This window comes from Drosophila albomicans, chromosome X (assembly GCF_009650485.2).
Source record: "Drosophila albomicans strain 15112-1751.03 chromosome X, ASM965048v2, whole genome shotgun sequence".
Classification (NCBI taxonomy): domain Eukaryota; kingdom Metazoa; phylum Arthropoda; class Insecta; order Diptera; family Drosophilidae; genus Drosophila; species Drosophila albomicans.
Window position 1 is genome coordinate 2097381 of NC_047627.2, and position 18071 is coordinate 2115451.

At 35.7% G+C, this 18071-nt stretch overlaps 3 protein-coding genes across 6 annotated transcripts in view; all 3 read right to left on the reverse strand.

Annotated features, from left to right (window-relative positions):
• Nucleotides 1–18071, reverse strand: part of LOC117569293 (pyruvate dehydrogenase E1 component subunit alpha, mitochondrial) — a 69860-nt gene that overhangs the window by 4062 nt on the left and 47727 nt on the right. The gene's annotated exons all lie outside the window — the stretch shown is intronic.
• On the reverse strand, nt 178–3143 carry LOC117564103 (probable serine/threonine-protein kinase fhkB). Its single transcript, XM_052008486.1, has one exon. It carries the CDS (start codon nt 3140–3142, stop codon nt 2663–2665), a length of 480 nt encoding a protein of 159 aa, XP_051864446.1. The 5' UTR covers nt 3143; the 3' UTR covers nt 178–2662.
• LOC117564110 (dynein light chain 1, cytoplasmic) lies at nt 3048–17860 on the reverse strand. 3 transcript variants are annotated; one of them, XM_052008487.1, is made up of 3 exons: nt 17743–17860; nt 13249–13438; nt 3048–3514 (listed from the first exon to the last, which is right to left on the reverse strand). In XM_052008487.1, the coding sequence occupies exons 2-3, from the start codon at nt 13354–13356 to the stop codon at nt 3353–3355; spliced, it is 270 nt and encodes an 89-aa protein (XP_051864447.1). In that variant the 5' UTR covers nt 13357–13438; nt 17743–17860; the 3' UTR covers nt 3048–3352. The 3 variants fall into 3 exon arrangements, with proteins under 3 accessions (XP_051864447.1, XP_034098658.1, XP_051864448.1); XM_034242767.2 differs by having other exon boundaries at nt 17674–17811; XM_052008488.1 differs by lacking the exon at nt 17743–17860 and having other exon boundaries at nt 13249–13448.

Below are 18071 nucleotides of genomic sequence, written 5' to 3' on the forward strand. Positions count from 1 at the left end.
TTGTCTTCATATAATTTACTAATTCTTACAAAAACTTATGTAATTTTCGTTCCATGCACAAAAAAATCAATTAAATTTACAGAGCCAGTTGAATACAAAAAAGAAACACAAGTACATAAATTATGTATGTTAAACAGTTTTACGAAATTATAGTTATAAACTAAGTTTTAAACTAGATTTTTCTTTGTTTTTTTTTTGTTGTGTTTACTCAAAAAGAAATGGCAGCTACAAGCTTTGAGTTTTGAGGAAGGAAACAAAGAATACAGTGTTGCCTAACGCACAAAAAATCAACGAATACAGAACCTAACTAAAATGAATCTCACCCGCTGACCAACTGTCTGTCTCCCTCTCACTCCTTAGCATTACAATACAATTCATTTCACTTCACTCCCTTTCGGGCTTTGTCCTGTTTTCCGTTGAAGTTTTACATCAAAAATTGGTTTCTTATGCTTCTTCTTCTTTTGTTTTTGTATTTTTTTTAGCACACAAATATTTTGCTTTATGACAAAAAAATTATGCTCTTTTATCTTTTAATATGTATTGTATGTATATATAAACACTTATTAGAAGTCCTCGTATGTCTGTTGGAGGGGGGAGGGGGATTTAATATGTATGTATATGTATAGTCATTTAAAGAAAACATACATTTCGTTCTTGTTATTTTTGTTTTGTTTTTGTTGTTTCTAGTTTGGTAATATTTCCCGAGTGTGTGTGTGTGTGTGTGGATGTGTGTAGCCGTTAGCATAAATAGTTGTGTGAAAACGTGCAGCAAAAATCTAAAACGTAAATATATTATAGCAGAGGTGCGGTGTACGAAAAAGTCACGGCAAATACAATATCATGTTTGTTTGTTTGTTTGTGTTGCGTGTGTGTGTGATTTCCATTTGTCTGTGTTGTAAAATGCCGGCACATTCTTATTATTGTTGCTGTTGTTCTTGCTCTTGCTGTTGCTGTGGTTGTATGATTAGGAAATTACGTATGTATTGTAGTTGTATCTGTTTTTGTTATGCTTAAGCTGTTTAGTAGTTTTTGTTTTTACTTTTACTTATTTCATGTTCTTTCTTTTGCATAATTTACACCAATTTAATTTGCTTTTAATATATTCTCATTGTATTTGTTTGTTTTGCTTCCATTTTGTTTTTCTTTTTTCGTTTGTTTTTACTTTTTGGGTTCACCACTTAGTTTGCATATTTTGCTGATGAATAAATCAAGTATTTAAGAACATACATAGAGCACACATTTATATAACGACAAGATGACAATTATAATGTTGTTTTTTTTTTTTTGTTTCGTTTTTTCTTTAATTGATATTTATTTTCATTTTGCATTTATTTGTTTACTTTCTGATTTGCAAATGTCTATTGTGGATGGAAATCTTTTATTTATTTCTTATATAATATTTGCTCAATTTAGCCCATTGAGATTCACAAAATTAACCAATACAAAAACACACGCAAAAACAACTTCGATCTGTCCGATCATCAGTGCTGCCTAAACCGTCGACGTCGTACAGTTTTGGTAGCTGCAAAAAAAAAATGAGTTCTTGGAAAGTTCCTCGAATCCAACAACAATATTTGGTTCATGAGGATCGTTTCTCCAGAGTAATTCAAATATACACTTTTTTATCGTATATTGTACAAACAAAAATATTGGTTGCCAATTTATTAGCACAAAAACAACTTGCTTAGCATTTGCTTGCTTTTATTTCCTCGTTCGACAAATTAGTTTGAATCCAAACCAAGAGAAAAGAAAACAGTTCGTTTTGTATTCCATTTGTTGTTGTTGTTGTTGCTGTTGCTGTCAAATATTTATGTTCTTTGTCTTGTCTCATTTAAATTGTTTATGTTTTTGGTTTTGCTTTTATTCGTTCGGTTGCAGTGGTGGTTGTTGCCTGTGCTATGTTTGCTAGTGTTCATATGTATGTATATTGTGTAGCTGCTCGTTAATATGGTTGTTGCGCTTGCTAAGCCAAGACTCAAACCAACGTGTGCAAAACCATTGGGCGAATTAGAAAAACGACGCAATTTAATATGAAATGAACATGAGAATGTGAAAATAATCGAACAAATAAAACAATCAAATCAAAATGCATAATTGTATGTGTTTTTCTTTTTCTTTTTTTTTTTTTTTGTTTCCATTTTTATGTATGTTACATTTTGTTGGTTTTGTTTTTTCTTTTTTTTGTTTTTTAATGTTCTTCACGTGCTAAAACAACTACAATTTACATTTCTGCAATTGGTATGTCAAAAACTTAGGGAGGGAAGAAACAAACAAAAAAAAAAAAAAATAATAATAAAAAATGCAATAGAAAAATATAACCTAAAGCGTATAAATGGGACGTGGAGGGGATGGGGTGGGGAAAGGAATTTGGAATTGGCTTAAGGAAAACTGATGAAATATAATAGTAACTAAACAGCGTTGGTCCAACTGTTGCTTAAGTCGATTCATACAATGGTAATGCCTAGCAGTTGTATAAACGTGTATGTGTACGTGTGTGTTTATATGTGTGTATTTCTATGTGTCTCTCTATTGCATTAGGTTATTTAGCTCCTACGACTTTGGGCGGCCTTAAAAGAAAAGCTGTTGTTATTTACACGATACGACAATTAACTTGCAACGTGCAACGTGCAACGTCACTTGACCACCCCATTCTCCGGTTGCTTTAAGCGACATCTGGTGGCGGTGACGGTGGCGTTGCTGCTGCTGATGACGACTCGGCTGCCATTGCCAGTATGTGCTGCTGTTGTTGATACTCAGCTTCCTCGAGATCGGCGCGACGACAGCTACTGCAACTGGTGGCATCGCTGTCCTCCACAATGGGGCCATCGAAGTCATAATCTTCATCTTCATCCTCGTCATCGTCATCATCATCACCGTTGTCGTTGTTCTCGTCGTCATCATTAACAACTTGCTGCTGCTGCTGACTACTTGCACCAACAGCACCAGACACCGGCAACTCTTGTTGTTCCTCCTCCACCTCCACCTCCATCATATCTAGTTCCATGTCTTCGTGCTGTTGTTGCTGTTGTGTTAATTGTGTATCGTTGTGATGAACAACCGCTGCTGTTGTTGCCTGCTGCTGTTGCTGTTGTTGCTGTTGTTGTTGTTGCTCCTCCTCCTCATGCTCCACATCCATCTCCATTTCAACATCTTCCGCATCCGCCAGCTGTTCCTCCTGCTCTCTCCTCTGTGCGGCGGCAACAGCAGCCTCAGCCTCAGCAGCAGCAACAGCAGCCGCATCAGCCAACTCTAATTGTAACTGTTGCTGCTGCTGCTTTTGCTGATGCTGATGTTGCTGTTGCTGTTGCTCCTCCAACCTCCTGACCACCACTTCATCCGACTCGACAATACTTTAACCGCTCTTAAACAATAAAATGGCCACTTGGCCCAAATAGAAGTATATGAAATGGCGCGTCTCGTGTGTCACATACGATCCAAAGTTGCGACCCACAATGCAATGCCATGTGGGATTGTATTTTTTGTCGAACTCCTTCTTGATATAAGCCGCAATATCCTGCAAACAAAACAATAATACAAAAAGCCACGATTAGTCAACGCACACAAGTAAAAAACAGAAAAAAAAAACACTATACTATAAATACAGGATACAAAATGTCCAAGTGCCTGTTAACTGCTTTCGAAATTAGCGTCGGCAGGCGGAAATTCAATAAAATACTAAAGAGACTCCCCACAAAACAACAACAACAACAACAACACTCCTTTCCCCTTCCCCTTCTCCCTCCCCTCCAACACTTCTCTTCACCGTTTACAAGCACATTTTTGGGGTCTGTAACTAGGGTAACCCAAAATGTGTGACCTCAAAAAACTGATTTGAGGGACGAGGAGGAGGACGAGGACGAGGAGGAGGAGGAGGGGGGAAGAGCAGAGCAGCGAGTTGCCAAAAGTTTTTCTGTGCTAATGAGTTAGTTATGATTGTTGTTGTTGCTTGTATTCTTGGCTGTTGCTTGGCCTATTAAGCAATTTTGTCGATGCTTTAGCATACTTAGTAGCGCACTGGGTCACACACACACACACACACACACATACACACACACCCGCATATATTAAATGAACTTGTCTAATTTCGAATGCAGCGGCAATTGCTAAATGACAAAGGTCAATGCCAGTTCGTTTTGATGGTTAAAGCCAGGGTTACGCAAACACAGACACAGTCACACACACACACACATACAGACCGATAGACAAAAGAAAACGGAAAAAGCGACAGACCACACAAATGCACACACACACACACAGACAGACACACACAGACAGACAGACACACGCAGACAAAGCACCGCAACATTTGACAAGTGGCGCTTTCACAGTGTCATCGAGTAGTGTGTGGGATGGAAAAGGAGAAGAGGGGGGAAAGAGAGAGGACAAATGCGAATGTGAATGCGAATGCGGACAACAGCACAAAGCAAAGCCAAGCAAAACGAGCGTAACAAAACAAAAAGAGCAAATCAAGCTAGTTGAATTATCACAAATTCTGCATTTCCATTCGCTGTTTTTGCTGCACGTTAATTGAGTTGACTTTAATATTAAAGCGTTTGGCAGCGACTCTTCAAATTGAATATCATATATGAATGTACATATATCATATATAGTGTATACAGTCACCAATAAATACATATTTCAGGGATGGCACACTCGTAATAAAGTTAACAACAATTTAATGGGCGAGAGAACTTTATGAAAACATTTCACTATTTAAATTAAGCGTGTTAATTCTTTACCAAAGGAAAAACACTGTATTATTTGAAATATACCGAATTCGTATAGTAAATAATATTTTTGGTATATAGATATTCTACAACAATATAAATACAATGTATACCAATAGGAATGAAACAGCCTGTAATTTTTAATAAAAGCAAATCAATTCAAAAGTTGTATTATTGTTAAAAATATACTGAATTAATATACCAAAAGGAATATATTTGGGATATACCAACGAAAGGTGCTAAAGTTGTATTATTGTTTAAAACATACTGAATTAATATACCAAAACGAATATTTATTTCGACAATCAAAAATATATAATAAAAAATATAAATAATATATTATATAAATATTTAAAATATACTAAAAATTCTACAATGTACCAAAAGGTATATTTTTGGTATATACTGTATACCACAACAATCAAAATGTATCAACTAGAATGAAACAGGCTGCCTTTTTTTACTAAATGCAAATCACTCAAAAAATGGCATTGTTTAAAATATACCGAATTAATATACCAAAAATACTGGACAATACCGAAACGTACATATAATTTTGATATGGAGATATATTACGACATTCAAAATACAAGAATAAGAAGTTAGTTATTATTTCTTAAATTAAATACAAAGAATAAATTATTACAAAAAATATTTCGCTTCATATAAATTATAAAATTAAAAGTAAAACAAATTATTGTTCTTAAATATTTACTAATTTTTAATTTTAAATTGGAAAGAAAATTTGTTTTTTGTATTTAAATAAAGAATTATTTAATTGCCAGATGTATTATGAAATTTTAATTTCAAGTAAGAACTTTAAGTCATATTATTGATTTTTAATTGTCAACTCTAAAATCTCTCGACTTTATGTGGCAATAGCAGCTTCGCAAATGTGGCCAACTACATGAAAAATTGTTGTCATTGGACGCCAGTTATTTTTGCTACAAAGTTAAATAAGATGCGACAAGAAAATCGACAAATACAAAGTGCACAAAACTTAGTGTTGTGAGCAACAAAAAGTTCCTGTACTTTTACAATACTTAAGGTGTTGTTTGTGGGAAAAGGTTGCTTGCTTGCTTGCAGTGTTGCCAGGTTCTGAGCACCCGTATAAGCTAGATTTTCGAAAAAACAAGCTAGAATAAGCCAAATTAAAAAAAATAATGCAGAAAAATAAGCTACACCCAAATGAGAGAAAACATTAAACTTTATTATGTTTTTATGTGGGTTGCAAATATCTTTGTGGGCTATATTTATGATAAGGTCTTTAAATTTTCATTGCGACAGTTTTCAAAAGAAAAAAACACCAATTCAAAGGTGATGGATTTATAATAGTTTTCTGTATGATTGAACAAAAATCTTATTAAATGTCTTATTACTGCCTATTGCTAACATATGCTTATTCGATGCTGCGAAAAATTTGTTTATACATACATACCTATGTACATATATCTCTTTTGGCATTTTAACAAACGCTTTATTTAATTTCACAACTCCAAACGATTAGTGGTAGCACTTCAGATAAATTCACGATCATAGCAAATGCACATAACCATCGGCAAAAAAAGAACAAGCATGCATATTTTTCTTACAGAACAAACCATTTAAAACTAGAATATGTTAGATGAATTTTAAAATAAGCTATATTCCAAGCTATAAGCTAGATGCATATTTTACAAGCTTTTCCATTTTCAAATATGCTAGAACTAGCTTATAATAAGCTAAACTCGCAACACTGCTTGCTTGGTTGGTTGGTTGGTTGGTTGGGGGACAAAGAAGAGAACGCGCAGATTTTACAGTTGGTCTAAGCCATGTTGTGGGGTCGCTCGCTGCCTAGACAAACTTGACAACAAGGCAAATGCGTGCTAAGCCATAAACTTAACCCAGTAACCTCAAAAAGCAAAACTAAAGAATTGAAGACAACGAAAAGAAACACAAACACATAAAAACAATCTAAAGCTTATTCCGCTGAGTGCTACGCGACAATGGCGTCTGTTACAGTTGCCATTTGGTTGGGAGCAAGCGAGACAGCAACAGCAACAGTATTGTGCGAGTGTGCGGGAGGAAGAAAGGGAGAGCGATAGACATGATCGTTGTTAAATAATTCGCAAAGTCGCTGTTGTGTGCCGTGTGTTTCGTGTCAGACGACAATATTCCGTTGATTGTTTCATACTATATTCAATTTTATACGTTTTGCAGGTGCTCTTCCTCTTGCTCTTGCCCCCCACCTCTTAACTTCCCCATAATTTCTGACCCGCCCAGCAACGTTCCGACATTTTGTTTTGGCAACGCCGCAGCAACAAAAGGAAAAATTGAACATTCTGACACAGAACTCAGAGAGAGAGAGAGAGAATGGGGAGCGAGAATAGCGAAAGAAAACAACAACAAAACACATCCTTTGCGTTTTAGCCAAACACGAAATGAAATATATACTAAATACCTCTGACATTTTGGCTCTCTAATGGCCCCACAATTTCCATACAATATGAAGAGTAGTGCTCAAATACATATAGCAAGAATATTCCATTTTTTGTTTTTGGAAATCAAGAAGTTGCTTGGAAATTTATAAGCTTAAGCTTTTCTCTAGAATATTTGAATAGAAATTTAATCGCAAAAGTACTTTACACCTATTATAAAACGGAATATTTTTAAAATTAATTTGCATTTATTTTTCCTATTACATACATATATGTCAAGATATTGAAAATCAATAATTTCAAATCTCTTTAAACAACCAATTTAAGCAGATGAAATACTAACTAAAAAAATAGATCTAAATATTATTTAGTAGGATCTGCATTTATTTTTCTTATTTCAGTTTCGTATTCAATTCGGGTATTTTAAATATCAAGATACTAATTTAATACTCAAATATTATTAAAATACTAAAAAAAAAAATTAATATATTAATACAAAAAAGTAAGCTTTTGCATTTATTTTTCTTTTTTCTCTTTCTTATTCAACAATTTATTCAAATTCAATAATTTTAAATATCTTTTAGATACTAACTAAATCTGGAAAAATACTTTTAAATTAAAATAACTCGAAATATGTCGAGCAAAAAACAAACCGAGAGTAACATTAATAGAATTTTAATTTTTTTTTTCTTTTTTTGATTTTATTCAACGAATTTTAAATCTTAAAAAACAAATGTAATCACAAAAAGTACTAAAGATTTTTTTTTAATGGAATATTTTTTACTTTTTTGTTTATTATTGATTTATTTTTCTTTTTAACTAATATATGTCAAGCTATTGAACCTCAGGAAATTTAAATCTCTAAGGAACCAATTAAATCAGAAGAAAAAAAATAATAAATAATATTGTATGCGATTAATTTGCATTTATTTTTCTTATTTTGATTTCGTATTACACATTAAAGTAAGATTTTAAAAAACATTTCCCTGAAACTATATTGGTAGTCTTCTTGTTTTTTTACATTTTATCTGCAACTATTTTATCGCTTTTCAGCTTTAATCTATTTATCTTTTCGCTTTGCCAGCCAACTCTTTTTGTTTTTCGCAAATTTATCGCGATTTATTTCGTTATCGTAAATGTTAAATGCTCTCTGATTTATGCAGACAACCCAGAGAACAGAGAACCAAAGCTTGCCATTTTCGATTCCCGTTTCCATCGCTATTTTCATTTTCATTTTCAATTCCATTTTCATTTAGTGTCCATCAATTTTCGTGCCATTTCTATAAATATTTAAGCCATCTATCACTCTACTCTACTCTCTCGCTTTCGACTAGACTTTGGGGGCTCAACTACTTCGACTACATGTCTAAATATATGTAGACAATAATATATTGAAAATGTGAACCTTTTAAATTTGCGGTATATGAAACAATACGAAGCGACAGAGACAGAGACAGAGAGGGGGAGAAAAGTGTGAGGTAAAAAAAGTCTCGGCCCAAATCATGTTCTCTATATGTCAAATGTGCGGAATGTTCGATGTCGAGTCGCAGTCGAAGTTGTTGGTGTTGCCTGAGCTTGACGGATATATTTGGCCGCATATTGATTAAACATTTGGCCACGCAAAATGCTTCAACCACAACAACAACAACAACAACAACGACAACGACAATCCAATATTCAGCGACACACAAAACAAATCAAGGAGCACCATAATAATAATAAATGAACTGCAACCAGAAGGACAAGAAAAACAAGAAGACACACAAAAAAAAAAAAAAAAACTAATTAAATTTATTTTGGAAAACGCGAACGTTGCGCTGAAAAATTGATTTCATTTTGCTTAGTTTGTCTTTGGTTTTGTTGTTGTTGTTGTTTTTTCTTTTTCTGCTATGTTTTTGGTTTATTGGCCTCTTGTAGGCTTATTTGAGGATTTGCCTTTAAATCGCTGTCGCTGCCGCAACCAAGGCAAACACAAAGCAGTCACAGGGGCACAGCACAACGACAACGACAGCAACAGCAACAACAACAACAGCAAATAATGCCTTATGGTAGATACAATTTAAGCCTCTCGAAAGGTTGAGCGCCCCTATAAATATACAACACATAATTTGCTGTGCTCGCTGCCATTTATTCTCCTCCTTCTCTCATATTTTTTTCATTTTTTTTGCATTTTCCGTTTAACCCTTGTGTATTGGTTGTTCTAGTTGCGTATCTAATGGATACCAAATTGTTTTCTTTCCCTTTTGACACTTTGTCGACATTTCTTTATGGCAGAAAATAAAAATGCAATAAACTCCATCATAACGATTATGCCACAACACAATCTGGATCTGGGCATTAACTGATCAATTTGTGTGCATGCTTTTGATTTGTATTTACGCAACATTCAAATTGCAATGAAAACCCACTTTTCTGAATCTATAACGAGCGAAAGAGCAAACAAACTAAGCAAAAGAAGAAAGTGGACTCGACTGTGAGATATCCGATACCATATTCTAAAAATATATCAAATTAATATACCGAAAATGTATACTAAAATATACCGAAGGATATATTTGGTCTTTTAACATACTATTACAAATATACAAAATTACATTGTGAATAGAAGCAAAACAGTGCGGTATTAATTTTAAGATATACCACAAAAATACTAAAATATAGCGGTAGCTATATTTGGTACACCGATATAGTCATATATTTAAAATATACCATATATATATACCAGAGTATAAAATATACTATAGACTATAAAATATACCAAATTGTCATTCAAAATAACTAAGATCTGATTGCATTTAAACAAAACCATAAACCAAAAATATATCAAATATACCGGGAAAAAAAGTAAATACCTAAGACTACATTTAAAATATACCGTAGAGTATAAATATACTAAAAAATATACCATTATCAGCAAAAGTTACTAAGAACCTATGTCAGAAGCCGTTTTTTGCCATAAACATTTCCGTATGGGTAACGGGTTTAAAAAACATATGGAAATACAATTTAGCAAATCAGTTTTTAGTAAGTTAGGCAAGTTGACAACTTTTTCCCATTAAAGTTGAAAGGGAAAACAATGCATTTATTGAATAAGATATTGCAACATTTGTCAAATCAATTTATTGTTGATTTGTTTGCCATGTGAAAATGTAATTTGGCATGTGTTGAATGCAATTAAAAAAAAAACAGAAGAAAATAAGAGAGACAAACACATACATACCTATTTAATTAGCTCGCACACACATTAATAATGACACTATGATGATTATTATGCAATAAGCACAACAACAACAACAACAAGGAGGAGGAAAACGGGGGCCAACAACAAAGAGCAATCAATCGCGCATTTGTGCCCACACAACGAGTGTCGAGCCTACTCGTGTATTTGCGTACTTGTATCTGCTGTCTGTGTGTGTGTGCGTGTCGTATACTTTATTTATAGCAACGAGGGGCAGGCGCGGCAACGGCAATACCAAGTGGGTGGCTGCCTCCCTCCCAGTGACACTGGCAGCAGCAGCAGCAACAGCAACAGCAGCAATGCGTGCGTGCTTCTTCTCACTAATACAAACACAAACACACGCATACGCACGCACACAGAGGCACAGGCAGGTGGACGCGTAGACAACGAGAGCAAACAAAAAAAAAAAGCGTAGCATACTTTCTTGCGCTGCCTTTTAACTACTCAATTAGCAAACGCATCCACACACACACACACACACGCACACACATACAAATGTAGCTACGCAGTAAAAGCGTATATTTACGTACTCCCCTTCCCCATTCCTCCTGTCACTTTTTTTTTCCTCCTGTTGCTGTGATTTCATATTTACGCACTTCTCTCTTTGTCTTTCCTTATCAATCTTTCAGTCTGACATTATGTTGACGCCATCTCTTTTGCACTCACAGTGAACACGTATTCAAGGACCTGCTGCTGCTATAGCACCTGCCATTGGCATTGACAGAGGCTTGGCTACATCTCTCTTCTATGTGAACCTCTGCAGAGAATCCGCATCCGGCACATTGACCAAAGCAGACGGCGACCAAGACACAAAAAACCCATCGACGACCATCGATAGATGGATAAATGGATGGGATGATGCGCCACTCACACACACACCGACACACACATACAGCGCACGTCCGTCTATTGATTATTTCTATTTCTTCATTTCACTGCTGCTGTTGTTGACATAGCTGCTCTGCTCTCTGCTTCTGTTGCTTCTATTTGCTGCCACTGTTGCTGCTGTTGGTGCTACTAAGCATTCATTGCCTCACACAGCCAGCTTATATTAAATCCTGCCCTTGGCCAGGGCCAACACAGTTGACGGCCACCAACTACATAAAAAAAAAAGCACGGAATATAAAAAAAATCCCACCCCGAGAGGGAGACGACGGAGAGGAAGAAAAGTGAAGGGGAGGTCGCGGTTAAACCTCGACACTGAATTTAATGATGTGTATGTAATTATTTAACCAAAAATCGCAGCTAAAATCTCTCAGCTCGTTTCATTTCATTCAAGGGGGAAGCGCTTTAGTCATGCCCCAAAAAGTATGCTATATAAATTTCAAAACGAATTTCACTAAATTTCACAAAATAAATATAATTCTTTTTATGACAAATTTGAGTTATTATTAAATGTATTATTATTTCGTTTGACTTTTATTGTTATTTATGTGTTTTTTCGTTTATTTTATTATTTTCTCTCAACAGTGCGTATACTTAATAAGCGCACATGACTGTTAAGTTGATTGTTTTGCTAACTTAAACATTTGTTTATGACAAATTTGTGTTATTTATTTATTTGTTTTTTTTTTTTCCTTCAACTAATACACGTTTATAGCTTTTTTTATTATTATTTGAGTAAAATTATTTTCTCCATTTTAATAACATTTTTTTCACCTTTTAGTTTGATATAACAAATTTGTTTCTTTATTAAATTCAATGTTATTTTTATGTGTTTTGCCTTTAATATTTTTTCTTTGCGTATACTTAGTGTAGATTTTATACTTTTCAATTTTGTTTTGTTTTAATGAAATTTTTAAAACAAATTTGTGTATGAGTTTAAATTCTGTTAAATTCGTTGATTTTCTGTACTATCCTTTCATTTTATTTTTTTCCATAACAAATTTCTGTTCTCATTAAATTGAATGCTATTTGGGGTTCTTTTTTCCTTTAACTTTGCGCATACCTAATGTATCCTTATTACTGTTAAATAGATTGTTTTTCTAAACGACTTTCCGTGTTATTGGAACTACGCTGCGTATACTCAATGCATCACTATACAAAGACTTATTTAATTGAATTTGAAAATGAAATGTCCTCTTCTTTTTGTTTAGTCAAATATAATATATTGAGGTGCCGTTGGCCATAGTTTTTGCTTTCAAGTGCAAATATATATTTTTCATTATTCGCCTTGAAGTTCTCCTATCTATTGACAATGCAGCAACAGCAACAGCAACAGCAGCAGCAGCAGCACAGTTGGTGTTTTGGCCAAAATGCCAAAAGGTCAAAGCTGCTACCGAGACGAAGAGATGCAATAACAAAATTCCAGGAATCGCTTCAACTTGGTGGAAACTATGTGTGGAATAACTTGCAAAAGGACAACACACAGAAAGAGCGAGAGAGAAACTGTAAAACAAGCAGAAGAGTTTCATGCCACACATATGTGGATGCAACAATTTGTGTACGCTTGCCTGCGTTTATTTAGTTAGCACATAATTGCAATTGCATTAAACAGCAAACAACAAAAAAAAAAGAGAACACTACAAAATGTGTGTAATGCTAATGTAAAGTTGTGGATATAATTTGCATACGATCAGAATACTTGACACAATTTAAGTATTTTTTTTTTGGTAGTTTTATGCAAATGTTATTCAATTCAATTGGCCTCTACTTTTTCAATATGCAACACCTGTTGTCCACACAAAATACATTTTAAATACCAAATATTCACTTTAATAAATATGGATGTTTTCAATTTCGGAATTTCGGTTTTCAACGAATTACTCTGAATTTGAATGCATTCATTACTTCAGTTGAGCAAACATATATTTGCTGACACAAGTCTCTGAAGCCTTTTTATCCCTTTTGATGCGATGTCACTTACCTTTTCAATATTGTACTTCTCCAAGGCTTGTGTCGCACAATCAACAGCATCCTGCTGCATCTCCTCGCTCATATCAGCATTCTTGATGACGGCTTTGCGATCAGACATTTTTGTGGTTATTTAGTTTGTTGTTTGTGGTTTGGTTTGGTTTGGTTTGCTTGTGTGTGTCCTTTTGTTGTTGGGCAGATGACTGAAACGAAAGTAATTGAAAATTGCACTCTGCAATTGTGCAATTGTGAAATGAATTAGTTCAAAGCGAGCGAAAGGAATGGCAGTATTAATTAAGAGATGCAAATCACGGGCCAAAGACATAGACAGGCAAACTGCAACACAGTGGCTGGCTGCTGTCAGTGCAATCAAAAGCTTAATAAAGTTACACACTCACACACAGAGAAAGATATAGTAGAAGGGAAGAGGAAGACACAACACACGTATAACGCAAGCGCATAAAACTTGTAGCATACTTTTGTGGGCGAGTGACAATGCGACACGCTCGCAATTTAATTATAAACCACAATAGCGCGTCGCAACGTTGCAAATCAAATATCAGAGCAGCATCAGCAGCAACATTGCCAACTGCCACACACACACACACACACAAACGCACGCACACACAGACAATCTGAGAAAAGCCAACACAAACATCAATTAGCAATGAATGAGTGAAGAGCAGCAACAGCAACAGCAGCAGATGGCAAGAGAGCGAAAGAGGGACGAAGAAGAGAGAGAACATGATATGGCCTTGGCAACAACAAAACTGCTGTGCATGTGTATGTGTGCACATATGTGTGTGTGTGTGGTGAGTGAGAGCAAAATGCGCTGCAGCTAATTCAAATGCAATGCAGCAGAAGAAGCTGCCATTTTATTCTCTCTTTGCTTCTTTTTTCTGCTGTTATTGTTATCTGTTGTTATTGTTATTTATTATTATTGCTATTATTCATGCTGCTGTTTTGCTGGCTTAATAGCGAGTGCAACCAAAGTAAACAAAAACACGCATTCAAATGCAATTTTTAAAATGCATTCACACACACACACACACAGTTGCAGTTGGAGCAAAAGGGCCTGGATGGAGCAAAAGAGAGAGAACGAGAGAGGAAGAGAGACAGAGCTATGGCTGAAAGCCCGGATAACCAGGAATAAGGCCAGTTAGTTGTAAGCATGGCAACCGAACAAATCATTTGCCCCTTTCACTCAATCCAATTCAATCCTAGTTCCCCCCTTTTTCTCCCCTCTCTTCATCTCACAGTCAGCTCAGCTCATTCACTCAAAATAGATGGATCAAGTGGGTGTATTTGTGTACGCGTATGTCTGTATGTGTGTGTATGTGTGTTCCATGGGAACCTGAGCTGTCCATACAAAATGAATTTTTATATTTTTCATCTCCTTCAATGAGCATATCTCTCGCTCTCTCACGCACTCGCTGCTCTCTCCTCTCTCTCCTTCTTTCCCTTTGATTTATTTAGCATTCTTTTGTTGCCTTGCATTTGCATTCTTTATTACCCATTGAAGCTTATTAACTTGTTATTTTTCTCTACGCATTCTTCTGCAACTATCTCATATTTGAGCCGACTTTTCTTCTTGTTGTAGTATTTTTATTATTGCAGCAGTTGCCGCTTAATTGGCCTCTTAATGAAATCAATTTATCGAATAAGGACACTTGAAAACGAAGCAAAAGGATTTCACATCAAGAGATTCTAGTCTTGAATATAAATGCGCAACTTTCTTTGAATTCAAAATATAATACTTGCAATGTATATCTTGAAATTGGAAAAGTTTTCTTTAATCAAAAGGTATCTTGAGTAGAAATTATCTTTAGTATAATATTTCCCTACGATCTTATCTTTAGTTTAATCTCTGCGTAGTCAAATCATTCTTTAGCAGAAACCTAGCTTTTAATATGAACTCAATATCAGAGTTAAATTTCAAGCTAAACAAATGAAACAAAAAAACTGTTTTAAAAACAAACAAATTTCTCTTACCGATTAATGCAAATTGATATTTGATGTTTCACAGAACGCAACAAACTTCATTTGAAAGCCCGCAAATAATTTACGTCTAATAGCAGAATTAAGTATTCGGCATTATCGAGACTGTGAGCGATACCGTTTTGGCCGTCTACCAAACTTGGTCAACGATTAAGTTATTTGCGGCACAATTTGCAGAGCTGAATGCCAAATGGGAAAAGCCAAATGATAGAACCGGAAACTTTACTAATAGTTTTGCTGACTAACTCTGACTCTGACTGACTGCTGACTGACTCATTGACAGTGCCATGCGGGGGGTGGGGGGTAGAGTAGGTCAGCTATAGAATATGAAAAGTGACCACACACACACACTCACACACACACAGAGAGAGGCTCAACTTTACATATCCTGTTTTCCTGTCTCCCGCATACTTTACTCCATATGCACTACTCGCTCCCTCTCACTCTTACAGCCGGCGTTCCAAACTATTTCTCGTTTTGCGATAAAATTATGGAAATTCATTTAAGCGTAAAAAGGATGCAGCAATCGGCCGACAGGAGGCAGTATTATGAGCTTGTAACAATGCAGTTGAACTAGCCGTAAGCAGCAGCATGGCGTGCAGCGTGCCAGGAGTGTTGGTAAGGGGAAAGGGGAAGGGTACGAGGAGGATGTGCTGATTAAGTCAATTAGATATGCATTGACAGTTGAACAAACGGAGACAGCTTGTTGCTACCTCACCGAGCGACTGAATGAGTGTGAGTGAAAGCAAAGCTTGAGCAATGTGAGTGTATGTATGTATGTGGCTGTGTGTGAGTGAATGACAGCTGCGTGGGTATGTGTGTGTGTAAGAGTGATTTCAATTTGACTGATGCCACTTTCAAAGTTTAAACGTGCACATCAAAATATATGCTGAAATGTATGCCATATTTAGCCATAATAATTTAATTAATTGTTTTAAGTTGTAAAAATTTAAATAAATTATTTGAACAGCATCTCTTGCACAGCTAATAAATAGGCAACGATTCAATGATCAAAGTGCGCTTGCCAAAACACAAGCGAGAAGGCAACAGACTTGAACCAAGTGCATTTGCGTGTGTACGTTTTGTTCACCTAATAAATATGCAACTACCCTATGATCAAATTAAGCTTGGCAAAGCTAGAACGAGACGGCATCACTTTTGGCTGCTCTCGGCACTGAACTGTATATGTGTGTGTGTGCAAATAAGGCATAGCTAATAAATAGGCAACGATTTCATGATCAAATTGCCCTTGAGGAAGCAAGAGCGAGATGGAGCGTGTGTTCTTGAGTAACTTAAACAACAGATTTGACACTCTGCAATCACAATATGCAAATGCATGTGTGTGTGCGAGTGTGAGTTTGTGCATTACTCCCACGACAATCAACTTATCAAATCAGTTGCTAGAAAGCTCTCAAGCTGCAAGCTCCCCATAATTACCTATCAAGGCATGCTCGCAAATTAAGAACCAGATTAGGCAACAACAAAAACAAACCAAAAATATACAAATTCGAAATAACAAATGACGTCAGCTTGAAAACTTGGACCTTTCATTTGATTATAAACCAGACACAATCTTACACACACACATACGCACATAACATAGAGTTGTTGGCCAGTGAATAACAAATCTCAATCGCACAATGCGTGGGCAACAAACGTAGGCGGCGACTTCGACTGCGACGTCGACGTCAACGTTGCAGTTTTTAGTCGGCAATCTCTATGGGAATGCTTTCGGCAATTGTTTTGGCCACACACACACATGCGGACATACATACATTGGTAATTTATTGCACAACTTCATTTAGAACTTTTTCTCACAACACAATTCTCACTTACCTTAGTTGTTGTCATACCCTCTATATAAGGGTATATTAGTCGACGATGCCGCGAAGTCAAAAGTCGTAGCAGGTGTTTAACAAGTAAGTAGATTATACATATGACAACAATTCGCGACGAGGGTATCTGCTAGTCGAGCATTCACTATGCTTTCTTTCTCGTGGAGTTTTTGCGAGATCATTTGCCGCGTGCCAAGGCAAAGTTTTTTTTTGCCTTTCCTACAATGCATTTTGTTGTTGTTGTTTTTGGCGGCCTTGCCGCTAACTCAACAGCTGTCGACTAATTAAGCCAAAATTTAAATAATCTCAGCACAAAAAACAAAAAAAAATGCGCAAAATACTCTCAGCCCTAACCTATTGAACGGAATGTATAAGTGTGCATGTGTATGTTAGTATTCGTGCATGTGTGTGTAGCTCCTTTTTGGCAATTTTGCACTCAGTACAAAAAATAAACTCGACACCGCCGCGTTTGCACTTTAGCCATAGAGGGAAGAACTTTAACAAAAAAAATATGAACAAAAATATTCTTGTTGGCACACAGTTTTTTTTTTTGGGAATCTGTTAATTAACTAAACTATCCGTTTATCTAAAATAGTTGTGTTTACCGCTAAGCGCACTCGTCGTCGACTAAATTGACCAAAAAAAATAAAACACTTCGATTTGCGTTGACGCACTTCGTTCTGAGCTGTTTGCTTGCCTGTGTTGAACTGTTTCGATCGAAATTGCTGCCGACAGCCGAGAGGTGTATAAATGCCTTTAGTGTTGCAGGCAACATTCGAATTCCTCGCTTCTGATTGGCTGAACTGAGGCGGCGTGTGGCAGGCCGCTTCTGGCAGGCCGCGTCTGGCGTCAGTGCCTAAGTACCCGTAACGAGTTATGCAGGCAAAACGAGTACTTTTCGAATACGTTCTAGAACTTTGTTCAAACATTTCGCAAAAGACAACACCTCAATTCAATGAAAAAGTATTAAATAATTGTGTTATATATTTGGGCATTATTGAAA

Bases quoted from the DNA above. Each gene is read 5' to 3' on its own strand.
- LOC117564110 (XM_052008487.1), bottom strand. From the start codon at position 13,356: ATGTCTGATCGCAAAGCCGTCATCAAGAATGCTGATATGAGCGAGGAG. The intron at 3,515-13,248 runs GTAAGTGACATC...TTTTGTTTGCAG, and splicing joins AGAAGTACAATATTGAAAAG to GATATTGCGGCTTATATCAA.
- LOC117564103 (XM_052008486.1), bottom strand. From the start codon at position 3,142: ATGGAGATGGATGTGGAGCATGAGGAGGAGGAGCAACAACAACAACAG.